This window comes from Pelophylax lessonae (genome assembly GCF_965119305.1).
Source record: "Pelophylax lessonae genome assembly, chromosome: 5".
Lineage (NCBI taxonomy): Eukaryota > Metazoa > Chordata > Amphibia > Anura > Ranidae > Pelophylax > Pelophylax lessonae.
Genome location: NC_138772.1, coordinates 8318527 through 8342507, shown reverse-complemented (window position 1 = coordinate 8342507; position 23981 = coordinate 8318527). Strand labels below are relative to the sequence as shown.

At 42.7% G+C, this 23981-nt stretch overlaps 1 protein-coding gene across 1 annotated transcript in view; it reads right to left on the bottom strand.

The window, feature by feature from the left end:
• The window catches only part of LOC309556401 (uncharacterized protein), a gene marked incomplete at its 5' end in the record, with an annotated part of 250177 nt that overhangs the window by 45281 nt on the left and 180915 nt on the right, over positions 1 to 23981 (bottom strand). The window contains 3 exons of the mRNA XM_082258865.1: positions 12506 to 12590; positions 16331 to 17898; positions 19768 to 19830. Of these exons, the coding sequence (XP_082114991.1) occupies positions 12506 to 12590; positions 16331 to 17898; positions 19768 to 19830 (1716 nt within the window). The remainder of the gene's footprint in view (positions 1 to 12505; positions 12591 to 16330; positions 17899 to 19767; positions 19831 to 23981) is intronic.

The following is a 23981-nucleotide window of genomic DNA, read 5'->3' as shown; positions in this document are numbered from 1 at the left end:
GAGCCTCTCTACACACTGACTTGCTATCAGGGTTGCATCAATGTAGAGCTGAAGTACAAGTATTGGGAGACCGAGTGGACCAAGTGGAGGAGCAGATATCTTGAATTCGCTACCTCTTCCAATATGATAGTTGAAGCTCATGAGACGCACTCAGAGGAGCTACACTGGATCAAATCTAAAATCGCAGATCTAGAGGATAAGTCCAGATGAAACAATCTCAAGGTGCAAGGCATTCCTGAAACTATTACCCAACCCCAACTGCCGCACTACATGAGGGATATTTTCCTGCGGCTTTGCTTAACCTCTCCTCAGTTGATCTCACAATCGACCGGATCCACCGCATCCCGGAGCCATCACACCTACCGGCAGAAGTCCCTCGAGACGTATTTCTTAGAGTACATTTTTTCTAGGTCAAAGAAAAATTGCTTGAAACTTTCTGATGGGTGGATTCGTTCCGGAGAAGGTTAGGAATCTCCAAGTCTTTCCGGACTTCTCCCAATAGACAATTTCCATCGATGCAGAGAAGGCATTTGACAGGGTACATTGGTGCTAGAAAAATTTGATTTCCAGGGGTCCATGCTGGCAACAATATTGGTGATATATTCTACCCCATCAAGTATTTACCTCTGGGTTACTATCCAAGCCTTTTTCTATCACAATCAATGGGGAGCGAGCGCTATGACTAAACAAGCTGCTGGCACTAAAAGGTGAATATACACCTTCTAAATGGCAAAACAATCAAGAGGTGAGTGCAGCGCTAAATAATAGTTAATAAATGCCAAATAAACAGTCCATGATGTAGGATTGGTATGTCCTATTACACACAGGCTGAGGAAGCTCTATCACCCTTTAGTGGATTTCTTGTGTGAATCGTGTTCTACTCTCGGACACCTGTGGAGTTCCTTGCTCTTTTTTCATTGGATGTTATGAGTTATGGATTTTTCAAGATTTGAACTTTTATTTACTTTTTTTTCACATTCATGGACTGTTTATTTAGCATTTATTAACTATTATTTAGCGCTGCACTCACCTCTTGATTCTTTTTCTATCACAAATGGCACTAGGCAGGGATGCTCATTTTAACCCTTCATCTTTAACCTAATGATAGAACCCCTTGCGGAATCTATCTACTCACACCCACATATTACAGGCTTTAGGCTGTGAGGAGAATTACATATAGTGAGCCTCTTTCAGCTTAGCTGAAACACAAGATCCTTCTCTGCTTCTGTGACAGAACAGCAGTCTGCCTTGTTTACATAGGCAGACTGCCGTTCTGTCATTCCACGGAACGATCGGCGGGTCCTAGTGGCCATCGCGGCCGCCGGACCCGCTGATTGGCTCCCGCTGTGTCCAATCACAGCAGCAGTAGTGCTCCGGCGGCGTGCGCGTGCCCCCGCAGACCCATGCAAAAAATCCCGTACATGTACGTGATTTTACGCAGCTGGCCCACCCTGCCGCAGTATATATGTGGTGGGCGGTCCGGAAGTGGTTAAGCAATATGTCTGGCAAGGTAAAGACCAGAGGTGCTCCTGGTCATACTTGATCAAACACAAAAGTATTGTAGGCTTTGGCATAACTTAAAAGGCTACTACATGGCAACACAATTATCACACATCAGACACTGGTTTACACCCTCTCCAGATACCCACTGGGTTCAAGCTGAAGCAGCAATAGTAAAGATACACAGACTCTACACATTACTTATGGCTGACTGTTGGAAGCCACTTTCCAATCACAGTCCATGCCTCTGTTAGAGCATGGAGAACTTTACTAGCCTACCCAGGAGATCCCTTTAAAGCTCAACAACTATGTATGTCCCTTACAGCACTAGAAGTCCTTATCCCCTACCTGTTTGTACAAAAGTGATCAAAAACTTCAGTGGGTAGAAGACATTCTAGATAATGGTCTATCTAAGCCTTTCCCTGTACTAAATTCCCTACACGGTATTCCCTCTTTGGAGTTATATACATATACCTGAATTACTAAGTTTCTGAAAACAAATCGTATTCCAGCAATCGAAATTCCTTCCTCAATATATGCTTTTTACATATCCTCCACACCCTGCCCTAAAAATATTTCTCTCTTTTATAATGCTCTCCAATGCAAAACTACTTTCTGCAAGTCCTATACTGCGATGAGAGATGGATTTGCAGAAGACCTACACACCAGACCAACTGCTCCAGGCATTTAGATTCACCCATAGTATTTTACGGTACAAACCACTGGAAACTCTCCCAAAAAAATTATCTCTGGGTGGTACCTCACACCCTACCGAGTAGCACGTTTCTACTTCCAATCACCTTCGTGCTGGCGTAACTGTGGTCAAATAGGCAACCTCTACCACATTCTATGGGCCTGTAAAGGTCTAACAAGTTTCTGCAATCAAGTATTTGGTTTAATGTCCTTGGTCACTGGGACTCGAACCCCACCTAGTTTAGATTTGGCCCTACTCAACCTAGAAATTGGGAATTTCCCAACCCCATATTGTTTAGTAGTTGCCCATATACCAAATTTGGCTGTTTTGAATGCTGTAATTTTTTTAAATTTGGTGCCGAGTACCTGGAAGTGATGTTATGACATCCCTTCCGGGTTTTTACATGGAGACCCGATCAGACCTGAATGCGGCTGTGATTGGGTCTTCTCTTCGGCGGCCATGCAGCCGTGGGACGGGAGACCCGGGCCAGCCACGAAAGGCGGCAGGAGGGGGACGTCCCCTCCCGCTCCTTGTAATTACAGCCGAGCGGCTTCTCAGCCGCATTGGTTGTCATTACAAGACAGCCGACCGTCGGCTATGGACGCCGGTACCTGGGTGATGCCACTAGCGGCAGGCATCACTCCGGTACAGCACTTTCCGGAAATATCAGCAATATCGGTAACCTCAGGGGCCGATTCCGATATATCAGGGAAAGTGCATTGCTTTGCCAATAATCGTTAGATCCCTAGTACCGATGGCCTAACTCATTTCTTGATGCCCAAAAATGCCAGGACAGTACAAATACCCCTCAAATTACCCCTTTTTGGAAAGTAGACAGTCCAAGGTATTTAGTAAGAGGCATGGCATTAACTGGTGACAGTAAGTAAAAAAAATAATAATATATATTTTTTTAATTTTTTATTGCTTTATTTTTTTTTGTGATTTCTTTTAACACACTGTAACCAGAGCAACAAAGTGTTATCATAGTAACACTGTACTATTATAAGGAAGTGATCATTATTTTTATTTTTTTTCCACACACTATGACTGCTTATACCAATGAATTTCATTTGGTATAAGCAACCATTTTTACTGAATGAAATGGATTAATTTAGTGTCTTGTTGTGATTAGCTGTGATTGGCTCTGCCTGTACCATGTGATCACTGTGACCAATCACAGCTGGCACCACAATTATATACAATGGATGGCATGAAAGGAATCCATCCATTGTTTACAATTGTCATGTCATGTGATCTGTCAACGGGCCGGCATAGCAGAGGAGAAGAATCAAAAGAGCGTTTATGGGTGATTGCACCTGGCAATTCCAGAAGTGGTGAAAGCCTTTAGAATAGATCAGACATAATGGCAAAGAATTCTGCTTTAGTCAGATAGGCCACATGTTGCACGTCTGTGAGGATGCCTGTAGCAAAATCCCTGCTATTTGTTCCATGTGATGTTGGCTAAGGCTAAGTTCACACATATGCGTGTGGCTGCACCTGCAACCACCTGCATCCAAATTGTGCTTCTCTTAGGAGACCCACGGGGCTGTCACTCGTTCTGAATGGCACCCCTCAAGCAGAAACTGCAGGGCAAAAACACCATGCAATTTCCCTGCCCCTGTGTTTTCGAAAAGGTGCATACACTTTTTTTTTTTTTACGGAAATGTAGGCACAGCTCCCCATTTTTTTTAATGGGCTGCCGTGCCCGTGCAAACACAGCCCATGCAAAATGCAGAAGTGTGAACCTATAGTAAGTGAGGATTTTCCCCTGCAGGGTATTTAAGGAATGATTGCGGACTAAGGGGGTTAAACTTGTCCGTAATGAAGGAAGTTTAATAACTTTGGAAGCCTCAAAGACAGGGTGAGGTTATACTGGTACACTGGGGGGATGGGGGGCAGTTTTCAGCAATGCGTTTGCCAGTGTCTAGTCAGGAACTTGTACTGGTTACATTTCAAAATATATATACTCTGTTTGCTTTTAGACAATCCCTGAAAACAGTTGTGGCTGGTGCTCCATTTTTGTTGGGGGGGGGGGGGTGGCAATCAAATTACCCGACAGTCCGACACCTCCCTCTTTCAGTCTGTCAGTCAAACCCCCCACCCCCCGTCGCTTGGTAACACCAAACAACCACCCTCCTTCGCTGGCCTGTCCACCCACCAGCCCCGCACTTTCCCCATCTAGGTCACATGCATCTTTGGGTTCCCCCTGCATCTCCTTCCTCCTCCTCGGCAGCCAATAAGGATGCTTCTTCTCCCATCCAATGGGGTCTCAGGACTCGTTTCCTGATTGCCCAGGAGGAGAATCAGGAAGACAATAGTGAAAATGAATTTGCTATTGTCACACAACTGGGTAGGCTCTTTCCCAAAAATTATACACCACTACTACTGAAAATCAGAAAATCCCTCAAGGCTTGGAAGTTCTATCACATTTCTTTTCTGGGGAGAATTACCACAGTTAAAATGATCATACTCCCTAAATTATTGTATTTGTTTTGTGTAATCCAAAATAGAACTAATAAAACTTACATATCGAAGTTCCAGAGAGAAATTAATAAATTTCTCTGGGCTGACTCACATCATTGATTCTCCAAATCTGTGTTGTACACTACACAACAGAGGGGTGGAGTTGGTCTCTCAGATTTCTGGATATATTACTTGGCCGCTCGCTTCACCCAGATTGCTCAGTGGCACATCCCTGGTTCGAAGATCCCATGGGTTAATTTTGAGAGGGAATCTATTCTACCTTATCCGATACCAGGTCTAATGTGGACCAGAAATGTCCCTATTAATGTGATAGCATCACAAAATACTCTAGTCTCACAATCCTTATCTCTTTGGAGATCATTCGGTAATAAATTCGGCTTGATCTCAGGTGCTCCTCCAGGTGCTATGTTTTTAGGGGATCCAAAGTTTCTCCCCGGTCTCCATAATTGTAACATTTTCAAACATTGGATTAATAGAAATTTAACATTCTTACATAAATTTATAACTAATTCCACATTTACATCGTTTGAGATTTTGCAATCCAAATATAAATTGCCTCATAGCGAACACTACAACTTCCTGCAGATCAGTCAATTTTTCCAAAAGCACTTCAATTATCTGACACCCCCAGCCCAACATTCTATGAAAATGTTTGCCTTAAAAATCCTAGAGGTAGGGGTATTATATCTGAAATATATCAAAGTATGACACACTCCATCTCGGAGGAAAAACTCCCTTATATGTACAAATGGGAGAAAGAATTTAATTTACATCTCACATCAGATGAATGGCAGGATTGTACTTTGAACCTCAAGAAATGCACCAGATCTATCAGGATTTGGGAAACCTCCTACAAACTAATAACCAGATGGTACTTTACCCCAGCTAAACTGCATGCCGTGTTCCCATCTTCTTCCCCTGTTAGTTAGTGCTGGTTCACACTTGTGCGATTTTACTGCGAATGCGATGCGTTATGAAAAGTCTAGTTTTGCATGTATTCCTAAAATACATTGTATTCGCGACGGTTGTTCACATCTATGCGTTGCGATTCAGATGCGAATATAATGCGATGATGAAAAGGGTCTTGTGCGAGTTTACAGCGCTGCGTTGCGAATTTAGTCTCTATAGACATCAATGTAAATCGGTCTGGACTCGCATTATCAGTTCAATTCTTATGTGCGAATTCTTATTTTTTGTTTTAGTTTTCCCCTCAGCTCCACCCCTCCTGAGCTTAATTAACATAATCAACGCAATCAATTTTCATTAAAATCGCGCTGGTACTATTGAAAAACACAAGGTAAACTCACACTGCAAATTTGCATTGCAATCGCACCCGTTCGCAATCGCACAAGTGTGAACCAGCACTTATAGAGGATGTGATGCCCCGGGATCATTTACCCATATTTTTTGGGAATGTGACAAGATATCCTTTATTTGGCAACAGCTGGATAGTTTTGCCTCCAAAATCTCTAACAGGCAAATAAACCTCACTCTCCCCAATTGTCTTTTATTCACTACGATACCTGGTTTGTCTGTTCCTCAGATGAGACTTATTCACACTATGTGTTGCCATCAGTGTTGGGGGTAACTAGTTACAAAGTAACTAATTACAGTAACTACATTACTTTTTTTGGTAACTAAGTAAAGTAACTAGTTACAATACTAATATTGGTAACTACACTACTTTACTAGGCTATAGGAAGTAACTACACTACTTTACTAGGCTATAGGAACGCGCTTTCCTGCGTTACCCAAGCAGTGCGATACAATCGTTATTTGGAAGAATAGAGAGGGATGAAGTTTATGACTTTTTGTTGCACTTTATGTTTTATTCTGTTTTTTCAGGTTTTGTTCTCATGTTTCCCAAAGCCTGTGTTTATACAATAAACTCTATGCAGAAAGAGTGTCATGTATCTTCTTCTACACCGTCATATAAGAAAGAGGAAAGTAAAGTAATAAGTAGTGAAGTTACTTTTCAAATGCAGTAACTAGTAAAGTAATCTCGTTACAATTTACAGAAGTAACTAGTAACTAGTAACTAGTTACATTTTTTGAGTAACTACCCCAACACTGGTTGCCATACATTGGCTGATTGCAGTAAATTGGAAATCCTCTTCGTTCCCCCAGGCCCAATGAAAGGCTAGACTTTCTTCGATTAACCAAATGGATAAAATGTTCCATGCAATTTATAATTCAACAAAATTCTATGATAACAAATGGGAACCTTGGTTTGGTCACTCTAACATTCTATTTCCATCGATGGGTTCCTAATCACAAATCTATCTATACGACGTGAATGTGAAAGATGTAGTTGGTCATTTGTAGTCATTTTGTACTTAACGATATGTTCTCTGTATACTCTTGAATATTTACTGCTTTATGCAGTATTATTGAAATTGTCATAGGTCCGCTACTCGGTACCACTCATACAAAGTCTTATTTTTTCTTGATCCTGTTGTTTAATTATATCTGACATAAGAACTTATACATACTTTCTGTAACAATGACTATTGTTTATTGTTGTTTACCTTACTGGTAATTTGCGCTTTTGTACCACAATTTTTTCACCCTAATAAAAAAGTTTGTATACAAAAAAATAAAAAAAAAACCCCATTCAAATCCATGTGTCTGGATGCCCTGTGAGAAGATTAGGGGCGGGGCGCATAGATTAGGAGGGTGGTGCCCCTGCGCCCCTAATGGAGCGACCGCCATTGTCTGAAAACCCTTCTCTTTAGAGAAGCCTAGCTGGCCCACACCTAACAACTGCACTTTGATTTTCTTCATCAGCTCATCCCCCATAGTTATTACCTTTTGTGTTAATTGACCCTCGCTTCTAGATTGTAAACTCTAAGGAGCAGGGCCCTCTGTATTATATTGTATTGTAACTGTACTGTCTGTCCTCATGTTGTAAAGCGCAGCGCAAACTGTTGGCGCTAAATAAATCCTGGATAATAATAATAATATTCAAGATTTTTTATCTATAATTTGAAACCTAAATACTGTACATAGTTGTAATAAATCTGATCACAAATGCACAGTCTTTATATAATTTGCCCTATGAACATCTATAAATCTAAGTTCTCTGAATGATCAGAATGTAATAAAAAGGTAGAAAACTTTACCTGTATGTATTTTCATATACAGTCGGTTTAACAAAATAATTTTTGGGCTCTTCTTCAGACTATGGGAAAAAAAATAAAAATATTATAAATAAATCAGATTATTAGGGACTAGTATTGGTAAAGCATGTAGTACACAAATACTAACACATTGATTTTCTGTGGAAAAAATCATCATATTTGTATATGGTAAATTCACTATAGATGTTACAGTCTTACTGTACAATCCACCTTAGATTTACGTATATGAAGACTTAAAGTGGATGTAAAGGCAGAAGGTGCATTCTGTGCATTAAGATAAACTGTCATACCCTCCACACTCCTCTCCTGTACATACTGCCCACTGTCATACCCTCCACGCTCCTCTCCTGTACATACTGCCCACTGTCATACCCTCCACACTCCTCTCCTGTACATACTGCCCACTGTCATACCCTCCACACTCCTCTCCTGTACATACTGCCCACTGTCATACCCTCCACACTCCTCTCCTGTACATACTGCCCACTGTCATACCCTCCACACTCCTCTCCTGTACATACCGCCCACTGTCATATCCTCCACACTCCTCTCCTGTACATACCGCCCACTGTCATACCCTCCACACTCCTCTCCTGTACATACCGCCCACTGTCATACCCTCCACACTCCTCTCCTGTACATACCGCCCACTGTCATACCCTCCACACTCCTCTCCTGTACATACCGCCCACTGTCATACCCTCCACACTCCTCTCCTGTACATACCGCCCACTGTCATACCCTCCACACTCCTCTCCTGTACATACTGCCCACCGTCATACCCTCCACACTCCTCTCCTGTACATACCGCCCACTGTCATATCCCCCACACTCCTCTCCTGTACATACCGCCAACTGTCATACCCTCCACACTCCTCTCCTGTACATACCGCTCACTGTCATACCCTCCACACTCCTCTCCTGTACATACCGCCCACTGTCATACCCTCCACACTCCTCTCCTGTACATACCGCCCACTGTCATACCCTCCACACTCCTCTCCTGTACATACCGCCCACTGTCATACCCTCCACACTCCTCTCCTGTACATACCGCCCACTGTCATACCCTCCACACTCCTCTCCTGTACATACCGCCCACTGTCATACCCTCCACACTCCTCTCCTGTACATACCGCCCACTGTCATACCCTCCACACTCCTCTCCTGTACATACCGCCAACTGTCATACCCTCCACACTCCTCTCCTGTACATACCGCTCACTGTCATACCCTCCACACTCCTCTCTTGTACATACTGTCCACTGTCATACCCTCCACACTCCTCTCCTGTACATACTGCCCTCTGTCATACCCTCCACACTCCTCTCCTGTACATACCGTCCACTGTCATACCCTCCACACTCCTCTCCTGTACATACTGCTCACTGTCATACCCTCCACACTCCTCTCCTGTACATACTGCTCACTGTCATACCCTCCACACTCCTCTCCTGTACATACTGCCCACTGTCATACCCTCCACACTCCTCTCCTGTACATACTGCCCACTGTCATACCCTCCATACTCCTCTTCTGTACATACTGCTCACTGTCATACCCTCCACACTCCTCTCCTGTACATACTGCCTACTGTTATACCCTCCACACTGCACTCCTGTACATACTGCCCACTGTCATACCCTCCACACTCCTCTCCTGTACATACTGCTCACTGTCATACCCTCCACACTCCTCTCCTGTACATACTGCCCATTGTCATACCCTCCACTCTCCTCTCCTGTACATACTGCCCACTGTCATACCTTCCACACTCCTCTCCTGTACATACTGCTCACTGTCATACCTTCCACACTCCTCTCCTGTACATACTGATCACCGTCATGCCCACCACACTCCTTGCCTGTACATACAGTTCCCTGTCATACCCTCCACACTCCTCTCCTGTACATACTGCCCATTTTCATACCCTCCTAATTTCTCCCCTGTACATACCACCCACTGTCATACCCTCCACACTCCTCCCCTGTACATATTGATCACTGACATACCATCCACACTGCTCCCCAGTACATACCGACCACTGTCATACCCTCCACACTCCTCTCCTGTACATACTGCTCACTGTCACACCCTCCACACTCCTCTCCTGTACATACTGCTCACTGTCATACCCTCCACACTCCTCTCCTGTACATACTGCCCACTGTCATACCCTCCACACTCCTCTCCTGTACATACCGCTCACTGTCATACCCTCCACACTCCTCTCCTGTACATACTGCCCACTGTCATACCCTCCACACTCCTCTCCTGTACATACCGCCCACTGTCATACCCTCCACACTCCTCTCCTGTACATACCGCCCACTGTCATATCCTCCACACTCCTCTCCTGTACATACTGCCCACTGTCATACCCTCCACACTCCTCTCCTGTACATACCGCCCACTGTCATACCCTCCACACTCCTCTCCTGTACATACTGCCCACTGTCATACCCTCCACACTCTTCTCCTGTACATACTGCACACTGTCATACACTCCACACTCCTCTCCTGTACATACTGCCCTCTGTCATACCCTCCACACTCCTCTCCTGTACATACTGCCCACTGTCATACCCTCCACACTCCTCTCCTGTACATACTGCCCACTGTCATACCCGCCACACTCCTCTCCTGTACATACTGCCCACTGTCATACCCTCCACACTCCTCTCCTGTACATACCGCCCACTGTCATACCCTCCACACTCCTCTCCTGTACATACCGCCCACTGTCATACCCTCCACACTCCTCTCCTGTACATACCGCCCACTGTCATACCCTCCACACTCCTCTCCTGTACATACTGTCCACTGTCATACCCGCCACACTCCTCTCCTGTACATACTGCCCACTGTCATACCCTCCACACTCCTCTCCTGTACATACCGCCCACTGTCATACCCTCCACATTCCTCTCCTGTACATACCGCCCTCTGTCATACCCTCCACATTCCTCTCCTCTCCTGCATATGCTGCACGCTATCATACTCTTCACTTTATGGCTGCTCATACTAAGCACACATTTGGTCTGTTGAACATTATACTTTCCACCAGCAGAGACTATAGCTGTGGCCTCCACTGCTTAGAAGTACTATAGCAAACATAATATCTTATTGGTTTGGATGGGTCAGCCTGTCACTTCTTAGTAACTCTGCACTCACTGCATTGTATGGGGGTTTTCAGGTTGCACTTTTGGTGTAGCTGGATAATTTGAGTATTATAGTGGTAGATAGAGGATTTGTGTCTGGGGGGTCTTTTCTTCTTCTTGCGAATACAGACAGTATAGCAACATGTATCAAATTTTATGAATGTTAAATTGTTTTTCTTTTCTTTTATAATGTAGCACCCTCCTAGTCAGGTGCTAGGTAGAGAGTTTAGTTTTATCTCTCTCTGCTTACCAGAAGAGCAGCAGGTAAAATATTTGTGCATTCTGCTTATCAGGGAGCAGGATTGGTAGTTACTGTAGGTCTACTCAGTGTGCCCAGTGTGCGATTCATCTGGTCTCAGGGAGTGTCCCCAGCTGATCCAATGGGGAGGCACGCTGGAGGAAACCTGACCAGTGACACACAGGGTTTTAGTACTGTCCCAGGGGTTGGCACAAATAATGGTGCATTATGGGACAGGGTATAAAAAAGACACGGGCACATGAGGTAGAGGTCTTTGGGTGGGAAGCCAGGTCCCAGAAGGAAGGGTGGCAGCTGCCTCCTCTTCTGCAACAGTTGGTGGTGGTAACAGGCAGTTAGCCTGGTGTACCAGGGGCATGAGACTGAACCCAGAGGTCCAGGAGAGCTGACTACAGGAGTTGGGGCACAGCAGAATCTGGAAAAACAGTGTCCGTGAGTACAGAGGAACTTGCCAAGGGGACTGCCCAGGAAGGGGACAACTCCGGAGTGTAGAGTCAGTGGGCATGTGTCAGCTTGCCCAGAGAGAAAGGGGGTACTAGGGGAGTACCCTGAAGAGAAATGTAATGGAAGCATTTACCTCATCTTCATTCAAGTGGCAGGATGCCGCATTTTTTAAGTTTAGAGTCCTCAGCATTGTGAATAGTAACAGTTGGAGTATCTCACTGATCCCTTCTCCCATCCCAATTACAATAAAACCACAAAAACAACATCCCCTGGACTGATCTTTGACTGAGCCAAGAACTTTATGTACTAAGGTGTCTGCTTGCAGCTGCTACGGGTAACCCAGGGGAATCCCTAAAGTGTAATATCCAGAAGCCCTCTAGGGGGCAGTGCTACAATAATATTAAATAAATATGATGTTTTATACAATTAGTTGTGTTTTGGTGCTGTAAGGCTCCATTCACACTACCGCGACTTGTCAGGCGACTTGTCAGCCTGACAAGTCGCAGTCCCTCGTGGTCCATGCAGTGCTACAGGACCCGTTCTAATAGGAGCGACACATCGCTCCAACTTAGAAAAAGGGTCCTGTACTACTTCGGGGCGACCTCAGAGCGACTTGCATAGACATTCATTATATGAAGTCCGTGCAAGTCACGCCGAAGTCGCGGTGCACGGGACTTCACAGGTCGCCCCCGAAGTTGTGCAGAAGTCGTGCCGCTGCATTGTGAATGCGGTCTAAAGGTCCAACATTCCTGTAGGTTGTTGTGTAGATACTTTCTGCTGTAAAAGCACTTTCCTTTTCGTAATTCAGATATATAGTTATACCTACCTCTGCAGAGAGATCAGACTCCAAACAAGCCCCTTCTTTATCCCCAGAACCAGATCTTGTAAAAGGTGAAGGGACATAATCTCGGCTTGTAAAAAAGAAAAAAAAAAAAACATTTAATATCAAGAATTTCAGCAACATAGATTCATGTGGAGAGTGATTTGAGTCTGCCAGGTGTAAAACTAAGAAAAGCTCATGTGCGGCACTTTAGCTCTGATGTCATATTGTGTTATCTGAGGAACTCAGGAAGGGCCCCACCAGTATGATGATCATTCATAGACTGATCAACCAGAGGTAGAGAGGTGACAACTGCAGCTACAGAGGGGTTTTATTTACTGCTTCCATACCTTGCAAATTCAGGCATTCCTCTCCTACATGTAAAAATCATCATCTTTTTTGTTAGACAATTGTTAAGAACCTCCAAACATTATATATATATATATATATATATATATATATACACAAATACACAGTATCTAGCAAAAGTGAGTACACCCCTCACATTTTTTGTAAATATTTTATTCTATCTTTTCATGTGACAACACTGAAGAAATGACACTTTGCTACAATGTAAAGTAGTGAGTGTACAGCTTGTATAACAGTGTAAATTTGCTGTCCCCTCAAAATAACTCAACGCACAGCCATTAATGTCTAAACCGCTGGCAACAAAAGTGAGTACACCCCTAAGTGAAAATGTCAAAATTGGGCCCAAAGTTTCAATATTTTGTGTGGCCACTATTATTTTTCAGCACTGCCTTAACCCTCTTGGGCATGGAATTCACCAGAGCTTCACAGGTTGCCACTGGAGTCCTCTTCCACGACATCACGGAGCTGGTTGATTTTAGAGACCATGCGCTCCCCCATCTTCCATTTGAGGATTCCCCACAGATGCTTAATAGGGTTTAGGTCTGGAGACATGCTTGGCCAGTCCATCACCTTTACCCTCAGCTTCTTTAGCAAGGCAGTGGGCGTCTTGGAGGTGTGTTTGGGGTTGTTATCATGTTGGAATACTGCCCTGTGGCCCAGTCTCCGAAGGGAGGGGATCATGCTCTGCTTCAGTATGTCACAGTACATGTTGGCATTCATGGTTCCCTCAATGAACTGTAGCTCCCCAGTGCCAACAGCACTCATGCAGCCCCAGGCCATGACACTCCCACCACCATGCTTGACTGTAGGCAAGACACACTTGTCTTTGTACTCCTCACCTGGTTGCCCCCACACATGCTTGACACCATATGAACCAAATACGTTTATCTTGGTCTCATCAGAGCACAGGAGATGGTTCCAGTAATCCATGTCCTTAGTCTGCTTGTCTTCAGCAAACATGTTGCGGGCTTTCTTGTGCATAATCTTTAGAAGAGGCTTCCTTCTGGGACGACAGCCATGCAGACCAATTTGATGCAGTGTGCGATGTATGGTCTGAGCACTGAAAGGCTGACCCCCCCCCCCCCCCACTTCTTCAACCTCTGCAGCATTGCTGGCAGCACTCATACGTCTATTTCCCAAAGACAACCTCTGGATATGACGCTGAGCACGGCACTTCTTTGGTCTGCCATGGCGAGGCCTGTTCTGAGTGGAACCTGTCCTGTTAAACAGCTGTATGGTCTTGGCCACCGTGCTGCAGCTCAGTTTCAGGGTCTTGGCAATCTTCTTATAGCCTAGGCCATCTTTATGTAGAGCAACAATTCTTTTTTTAAGACCCTCAGAAAGTTTTTTGCCATGAGGTGCCATGCTGAACTTCCAGTGACCAATTTGAGAGAGCGAGAGCGATAACACCAAATTTAACGCACCCTCTCTCCATTCACACCTGTGACTTTGTAACACCAACGAGTCACATGACACCAAGGAGGGAAAATGGGTAATTGGACCCAATTGGGACATTTTCACTTAGGGATGTACTAATCTTTGTTCCCAGTGGTTTAGACATTAATGGCTGTGTGTTGAGTTATTTTGAGGGGACAGCAAATTTACACTGTTATACAAGCTGTACACTCACTACTTTACATTGTAGCAAAGAGTGATTTCTTCATAGTTGTCACATGAAAAGATATGTTAAAATATTTTAAAAAATTTGCGGGGTGAGATACTGTGTGTATATATATATATATATATATATATATATATATATATATATATATATATATATATTGTAGGGGATCAGACTCAAGGCAGGGACGCGCTCACAGTTTCTTTAGAAAATGACAGGTTTAATGCACTCTCAAAAGTTCATAACAAAAGAAACTGGCTCCTGGCCAAACAAACTAAATAAACTTCTGCTCAACTGAGCCTTACTGTGTTTGTAGTCCTTTTAAAGTCCTTGTTCAGGTAAGTGTCCTTTCTGGAACAAACAATAATATCCCAGGTTTCAGAGACAAGCAGCCATGCTCCCATTTGCTTCCTGTAATGGAGACATCCACACTCTCTCTGAGATCCAGGTCCAGCTGCCTTAATCAAGGCCTAGCCAGAGACCAACAAACTGTGGTCCACGGAATTGGGAATCTGTCCCACCCAGAGCACTATCAGATTCCCAGTAAAACCAGCCCCGGAACAGACCTTACTAATAAAGGGTAAAGACTAGCACTCTTTACCATAATGTCTTTGCTGATTTTACCTTAGATTGAAAAATCTAAGAAACCGTGGAGGAACATAGATCCCATCAACCACTTCCCCAGCCATTTGGAGCTGTTTTACCAGCACCCTGCTACAATATATATATATATATATATATATATATATATATATATATATATATATTGTGAGGGGTTAGCTCGGTAGCGGGGTTCGTTACACAGAGAGACAGCCGAGGAGTGGTTGAAAACAACAGTCTATGGTTTATTTTTCCAATTTTCTTCAAACATTTGCAAGCATCCAAAACAGCATAATTCAAAAACAAACATAAAATAAACCCTGGCCACTTGGGGCGTCTACCTTCACACACAGGAACCTACCTATGGTGTCTGTCCCAACCTACTGCTGGGCAGACACTGCTGGTCATACAGCAGAAAACCAACAGTCTTTGTTTTCTTTCCACACAGAAAAAATCTAACACTTCACCTTCAGAAGTCTTTCAGCTGACTGCTCTCCTCAACTCACACAGCTCCAGGAGGCATTCAACTCACTGCTCTCAGCTCCAGGAGGCATTCAATCAGTAGTCATCCTCTGGATAACTTATAGAGGTCTTAATTGCCTCATCCTGAATAGCTGAAGCTTTATCAACGTCCTTATACCTTTCTGGCTACCTCTGCAGCCGACACCCTATAGTAATTGGTGAATTATCTACACCAGGCAGAAATGTATCTCCCGTCTGTGACAACACCCACAGATTTACCTGACTTCCTGTCACAATATATATATATATATGTATGTATATATTTTAGCCCAAGTTAGCCCATTTTTTTTGTTTTTGAATAATGTAAAAGAGGATGTTACGCCGAGTAAATAGATACCTAACATGTCACTCTTTAAAATTGCGCACTCGTGGAATTCCACTATGTATGTCACATGTGTAGTGTGACACGTGATCAGCTCCCTTATTGGGAATTCTCTTTTGTTGACCCTGGATTTAAAAGATGTGATTTTCTTATCCTGCTTCGGGTTATTCATCCCATGCAGTTACGGCATCGGACAAAACCTTTCATTCCAGGAAATAATTTAATATTTCTAGGTGGGTCAATCACATTGTGTACTAATCGATTTCTAATGTTGGGAGCCTTCCTGTATATACATCTTGGTCTAGTTGGCAGAATCTTGGAGAGTGTCTTATCTGTTCTTAAAATAGCCCAGTATTTTTTGAAATGCTTTCTAAAGATTTGTATTGGTTGTTATAACCGGTGATAAAAGCACATTCAAATTGTCCATTCTGATTTTTTTCTCTGCTGGTCAGTAGGTCTTCTCTGTTCATGTTTTTAATTTGGTTCATAGTATTCTCTAATATTCCCCTATTGTAACCTTTCTCTTCAAATTTTCTAGTAAGTGTCTCTGCTTGCAGTAAATGCTCCTCAGTTTTGGTACAATTGCGTCTTATTCGCATGTATTTCCCTTTCGGAATATGTTGTTTCCACTTAGGGTGGTGGCAACTGGATGTTGGTATGTAACCGTTCTTATCTGTAGGTTTGAAAAAAGTCCTTGACTGTAGACGGTCTCCCTCCTTGTATGACTGCAGATCCAAAAAATCCAATTGTTCATAATTTCTAGTCTCAGTGAATTTTATGCCATACTTATTGTTATTAAGCCCATGGAGAAAGGAGTCAAGAGTTACTTCTGGACCGTCCCATAACATAATAATATCGTCAATATATCTTCGGTAGAGATACAAATTGGGTCTGGGTGTTTTGAATACGATTTCTTCCTCTAATTTATCCATAAGGAGGTTCGCAATACTGGGGGCATACCGAGCCCCCATTGCGACCCCTTTTGTTTGTACATAATATTTATTAGCGTACCAAAAATAGTTGTGGAACATTGCTAGTTTCAGGCCCTCTAGGATATATTTCATTTGGACTTGTTCCAAGTCCGAGTCCTTAAAAAGGGCTGTTTTTACTCGTTCTAGACCGTCTATCTGATTGATGCTGGTATATAAAGAGTTTGCATCAATAGTAACCAGTATAAGGGAATCATTGATATCTAAATCCTTAATTTCCCTGATGAGCTGGGTACTGTCTTTTAAATAAGACCTGCCTTTATTTACAAGTGGTGGGAGGAATTTGTCTAGGTATCCCCCAAGTCGGGAAAAGAGGGAGTCCACCCCACTGACGATTGGTCTACCCGGTGGTTTTTCAAGTTGTTTATGTATTTTGGGTAAGTGATACATAACTGGAGTCTTTGAAGCTTTAGGTAGTAGGTATTTGGCTTCTTTATCAGTGAGAATCCCAATCTCTCGTCCCTTTTTGATGTAAGTTTCCAATTTCCTCTTATATTCGCTGACAGGGTTGGTTTTCAATACTTTATAGGTATCTGGAACCTGTAGGAGATTGGTCATTTCGTCCTCGTAATCCTTCTTTTTTAGTATGACCAATCCACCCCGTTTGTCTGCAGGGCGGGTAACCACTTCTTTCTTCTTTTCTATGTTCCTAATAGTTTTCCAGATCCTCTTATTTTCCTTGCTCCGTATATTCAATCCATTTACGTCATGTTCAACCATTTTCTTGAAAGCATTGATGTACTCATTGTTGGGGACTTTGGGATTGAAAACTGAATTATTCCTGAGTTCTGTATGTTTAAAACCTGTACTAGATTTGGATGGTTGGTTTCCTTTGAGTTTAAAAAATTTCTTGATATTTAGCTTTCTAATTAATTGTTGGACATCAATATATACTTCGAATTTGTCTATATCCTTGCTGGGAGCATATTTGAGTCCCAAATCTAAAATTGCCAATTCTTCCTTAGTAAAATCAATTCTGCTTAGATTAAAAATGCCAGTGCCTAAAATTCTTGTCTTCTTTTTCTTCCTTCCGCCGCGTTTACCTCTGGTTTCCTCTTTCCCATATAAGAGGGGAGCACTCCTTACTCATCACTTACACCCCTGGAAACGGACCACCTTAAGACCTATCCACTGGTTGGGATACATCACCCATTGCGTTTATGGACTTTCTATCACTTATTACATGAATTTGCACTTGGTTTAAACCACATCAGTTCACACATTTATATTTATTTTTAATATAATTTTTATTTATGATCCATTGGCACTTTATCTATTGTTTTTTTTCACCAATATTCACTTTTCACTCAGCCACTTTGAGACATATATATATATATATATATATATATATATATATATATATATATATATATATATTTTTTTTTTTTTTGCTGTAAGCTACTTGTTGATTGGTATCAGTTCGCCAATATACTCACTTGTAGTTCACTTTGCACCTTAATAATATAATATTTCCTTTCCACCTTGCGCTTTATCTGTGGACATATTTATGTACCAACTTTCACTTTCTAGATCCCTTTGGGGGTCAATCCATTTGTTTACTGGCACCTTTTTTGCCAAACACACCCATTGTGTGTACAGGTTGCACTTTATATTTATATATTTTTTTTCTATACCTGTATTGATACATTAATGTATATTTTGTTTCTCATTATATACCCTTGAGATTGCAACCCTTTACTCTGAGACATTTACCACACTTATCAGAGGCTTAAGCCCCTTTATACCATCCTGTCTGGTCTGTTTATTTTCCGGTGTGCCTGTGTCCCTGTGTCTGTGTATATGTTTTTAAAAAAGTTTTCAGAGCACCGATCACCGCTCACGTGATCTGCTGGCTCTCTCCTCTCCCCATCTGACAGCTGCCTGCAGTGAGCGGGCTGAGGATTCCCCACTGACGTTAGTCGGGAGGGGGGAAGGAGAGGCAGCGGGTCATGTGAGCGGCGATTGGCGCTCTGAAAACTAGTAAAGAATGGCTTATTTTTATAAAACACAGACACAGGGGCACACAGGATTATTAAACCAACTGTAGACAGGATATGTAACTTTAAATGAAATTACAGGAGCAGGAGGGGAGGGGGCGGGCACTGACACAGGATCAGACAGGCAGGCAGGGAGGGAAGGGGGGGGGAGGACAGGAGGGCTGCGGAGGGCGGAGGACGGAGGCACGTAGACTGACCACGGTGTCAGTGATCATGTGTGTATGAATAATGTGATGCATTCAATAGTGTCATTTGTAAAAACATAAAAACAGATTAGATTTCAGACAATGGCAGCTTGATCCTTCTATAAAGCTTTTGCATATCAGGCTTCTCAAACCTTTGCATGCCTGCACTTTATGTGCTAATGAATAAGCCCCTCCCCTTCATGACATTGTCAAAAAGGGGTGGTGCATGGGTGACCTTTAAATTATGCCGCCCCCCCCTGAAAAAAGTTCTGCGGTCGCCCATGCACAATGTGCCTTTTCTATGAACTCTGATCTTTAGTTCTTTCCATAGATTTTCTATTGGATTCAAGTCAGATGATTGGCTGGGCCATTCTAGCAGCTTTATTTTTTATTTCTTTAAAACCAATTGCGAGTTTCCTTGGCTTTGTGTTTGGGATCATTGTCTTGTTGAGATGTCCGCCCTCGTTTTATCTCCATAATCCTGGTAGATGGCAGCAGAATGTTCCCCAAGTTACCCCACCCAACACAAATCCCCTCCTCTCACCCTGGATGTAGTTGTCCATTAAATAAAGTTCAGCTTTAGAGGCAGGATATTAATATTTATTCCAATTTGGAAAAAAAATTTACTTTTTGCATCTATTCACACATCAATATTTAACTTACATTTCATCCATTAGTTTTCGTATTTTTTCTTCTGCATCATTAGAAAAGTAATTTTCATCAATCCTGCCAAAAATATTACAGAATTATGTACACAAATGTGAGTGGAAACATTTCAGAGATTCGTCCTATGCTGGTTAAAATGAAGATAGAAATTCTGTGTACTCGACCACAAAGAATGAAAAAAAAAAAAAAAAACATTGTTTCATTGAATTGTATATTGTCACTCAGGTACCCCTAAGAGTTTATTGGAAAATAGTTTTTTTTTTTTAATTCATCCTATTCAAGCTCAAAAACTCCTCAAAAGTGAACCAATTTGAACCTGTGCCACTAAAGCCACCACCACATGGAATAATAAACACAGAGGAATGACATTAAATTATTCCTGAAATGAGGTGCTAATAAATACAGTATATCAATATGTCAATATGTATCAATATCATATAGGATATCCGCGCTAAAACATATAAATTACAAATGAGCAGCCGCTTAAGCAATCTGTGAAACGGGATGAAAGAATTGTTATAAATACAGTATATGAAGCAGCGCTAAAGTAGTTGAACTTAATATTGTGAAAACACAAAAATTAATCAATATGATGACATCAAACTTATTAGGTGAAAAATGTGTATAAAGAAATCACACCAAATATATAAATAGTGTCCACAAGAGCCCATACACAAGGGCTGAATAGGAAAAATGTATGTGAAACAAGAAAGTCCAAAGGAAACAAATTGTCCATGATTCACTTGCTCCATCAGTGTCCCAACAATCACAATTAGCAGTGCTTCCACCACCAGGTGACACCAAATATTAAAGCCTCTTACCGGATCCTGTGGACCATCATATAGTATGCCAGTCCCCCTGACATCGTCATCTCTTTGACAAATCGAGTTGGGCATGTCTACAAGGGTTCGTCATCATGCACGCTTGTTGACCGGCAGGAGAGTTCGGTGCAGCCACACAGCCTGCCATCCATTTTGGGAGAGCAATTGTATCTGTTGTTATAGTTTCTTAAACCTATTTGTCATGATCTTCAGTAATGTTTCATACCCCGACTGTCTTCTTACCTCTCTGACCTGTGTACCAGCTTAATGCCTCTTACACACGTTCAGATAATTGTACGAAAAAAAATCACTTATCGACTTGATCGCACGATAATCTGATCGTTAGTATGCAGCTATTGACAGCAAATCACGACAGTTCGTCCAACAAAACCTGAAGGGACAAACACGACAACTTCTGTCGTACGATAGCCTAGCGAACGACAATCGTTTAATCAGTACAGTATGCGTCCGCTAAAAATCGATAGACAAAGACCACGCATGATCAGAAACACGAAAATAACCCGGAAAAAGCCTGGGTGCCATTGTTTTTGTTTTGCACTATCTGATACGCAGCTACGCAACCAGGAAGCTTTTCCAGAATCTTACGACAAAAATAATACGGTCAGTATGCATCGTTGAATTCGATGATACTATCATGCAACAAAATGCGAACGGTAAGTCGTCCGATTATCTGAACGTGTGTTAGGGACCGTGCTCTCACACCTGTGTGTATAGGTCATCTGAACTCAGCATGGCTCCACCCCAGCCTCTAACAGGAAACACTATATTCACCCGTGCACTGCAAACCAGCTTTGCCCGAGCAACAATTATGTGAAGGCTTCCCTGTGTGTTTCTTGCTGTGTGCTCTACATTTGATCTCTGTGTACCGACTTTGTCTTGTTCACCTGACCATCCGTGTCTGCTTGTTGCCCAATCTTTGGCTTGTTCTTCTGACTATCCCTTGTTGCCCTGGACTGCTGCTTCCTCTCCATCCACCACAGTCTGCCATGAGCTGAAAGACCCTGGGGGGGCTACAACCTGGAGTCAGCTGCAGCCAAGTCCATCCTCACCATAAGAGGCTCTGGTGAAAACCCACTGGCTCTTAGACTCCACGTCCTGGGGAATCTTACTGTATGCTCTAGCTCCCTGTCCAGGACCATGATTGTGACCCTGTATAGCTGCTTCTCTGAAAATCGACCCTTAGCAGTCAGCCATTGGGTTCACAACCTTCGTGGTGCGCTCCCGTCACTTGCTCCCGCAGGTGACACTGACACTATTGCCCAAGGATTTGCTTAGTGTGATTCCTTTTGCAAGTTTCACTTGTTATTTTTTGAATAAATGTTTGTTATGGGTTACTCTATGGGCATATATGCTTTTTATTTTTCATCCTGCTCATGAACCCACTCTGACTGGATCACATTTGGCGATTTGGAGTTTCCCTTCATAAGGAGATGTAACACATCAGCTTTAATACTTGGTGTCACCTGGAGGTGGAAACACTACTAATTGTGATTTTGGGGACACTGGTGGAGCAAGTGAATTCTTGGATAATTTGTTTCCTTTGGACATTCTTGTTTTTATTTTCCTGATAGATTTATGATTGCTTCTGCTCCTGACGAGTGTGGAAACACGAAACGCGTAGAGCATTACAAGGATGCAATCCTCATGAAAAAATATTTCATACATTATATACACATGTCTGTCTCAACCATTTTCTCATTTTGGGACTCCAGCACTTGGATTACTGTGATATTGTATATCCTTCCAAGTCTTGGTCAGACTGGCATCGTTTATGCATGTTATTTTGTATTTTTACATGCTGAACATTGTTACTACTTGCTGTACTGAATAAAATTGATGAATATCTACATGTATATTTTTTTATGTCTTTGTTTTACAATCAGATTCAGTCATATGCCTCACTCAAAGTCCCAACCTTCCTTCATTTGTACCAAAATATTAGGGATGGAGATGCAACGGCTAGTTGTAACCTCATTTAAAGTCCCAACCTTCCTATATATATATATACATATATCCCAGGGATGGAGGCATATTACCCACCCTGATTGTACCCTGTTTATTGTTTGATGTCACTTACGTCCAGGGGCCGCCCTCTTCACAATTGGGTTGGCATTCATCATTATTTTATATGCATTACAATGTTTACACTCTTTGACAGACACATGTTTATGATGTTGATATTTCAATTCCAGTTCTGTCCTCTATTCTTGACCTCTATAGATGGATGAATGGCTTGTGCTCTGCCTAATCCCGGGAGCTGCGATGCGCTCCGCCCGCTCCCTGCTCACTTTCTCCTCCTCCCTCTTCCTGACCGGGGGGGGGGGGGAGATGGGGGCGGTCTGTGGCTGCAGCACATCGGCGCCACGCCCTCTTTGTGCTTGACATGACGATATGACGGCGGCAGCGTTTTATTAGCATGTTAATTTTTCCATCTGCTTTCACTAATGAGGGAGATTTGGCACCATATACCTGTCAGGTTCTGGCGGGATTTGGCGCACACTCCCTCTTGTGTACTGCTGCGTGACGCTGGGAGCTCTGCCTGTGCTCATTTGAGGGGGTATCCAAGTACCTCCTCATTCGGGGATTCTCACGTGGTTCTCCTCTATTGCACTCTTCCTTCTTTGACCATTCACAAGCTAACTACTTTGTTATACAAGATAACCTTTTACATTTAGTTACTTTTATTGTCTTTTTATATTGTCTCATTACTATGGTCACTTTAGAATGGTTACCTCTCATCACCTTTACACCTTCAAGGGGTACCCGGGGTCGGGTCACCTCCATACTCCAGCACCACTTTATTTTTTTATTCTGTACCCATTTTCTGCCACACGTGTGGTATTCTTCGGTAATAGTCTTCATCTTACTATGCTACTGCACCAATATTTATTTTTTCATTCTTTCATTTTTTCATCTTCATGCACCTTACCCATGTTCCGCACAGCACATGTTTTTTCCCCTTTTTTCCTTTTCCTCTCCTTTGGGTATATTATACTCATTCTTTGCCTCAACATAGATGTTACCTCATCCTTTTATTTTTTGATATTGATACTCATTCCATACAAATTATTTATCCAATTATATTTATATATATATTCTTAGGTATCATTATGGATGATTAGTCGAGGCGTTGATTTCCTTTCCCATGGAGATGACACCCATCTCACATCCTTTGCTTTCTCACCCCAAGAGCACAGGATATTGCTCCCTCAGCTCCCGGGTGAGACAGTTTCAGAGCACACAACTCCCTCCACCCAAGCCCTGTGGCGTAACTTTGTACCAATCTGTAAGTAGACCATCTTTTGCTGACAGACACTGCCATGCTTTGGCGATGTTATTACCAGACATTTTTGCATATTTTTTGACATT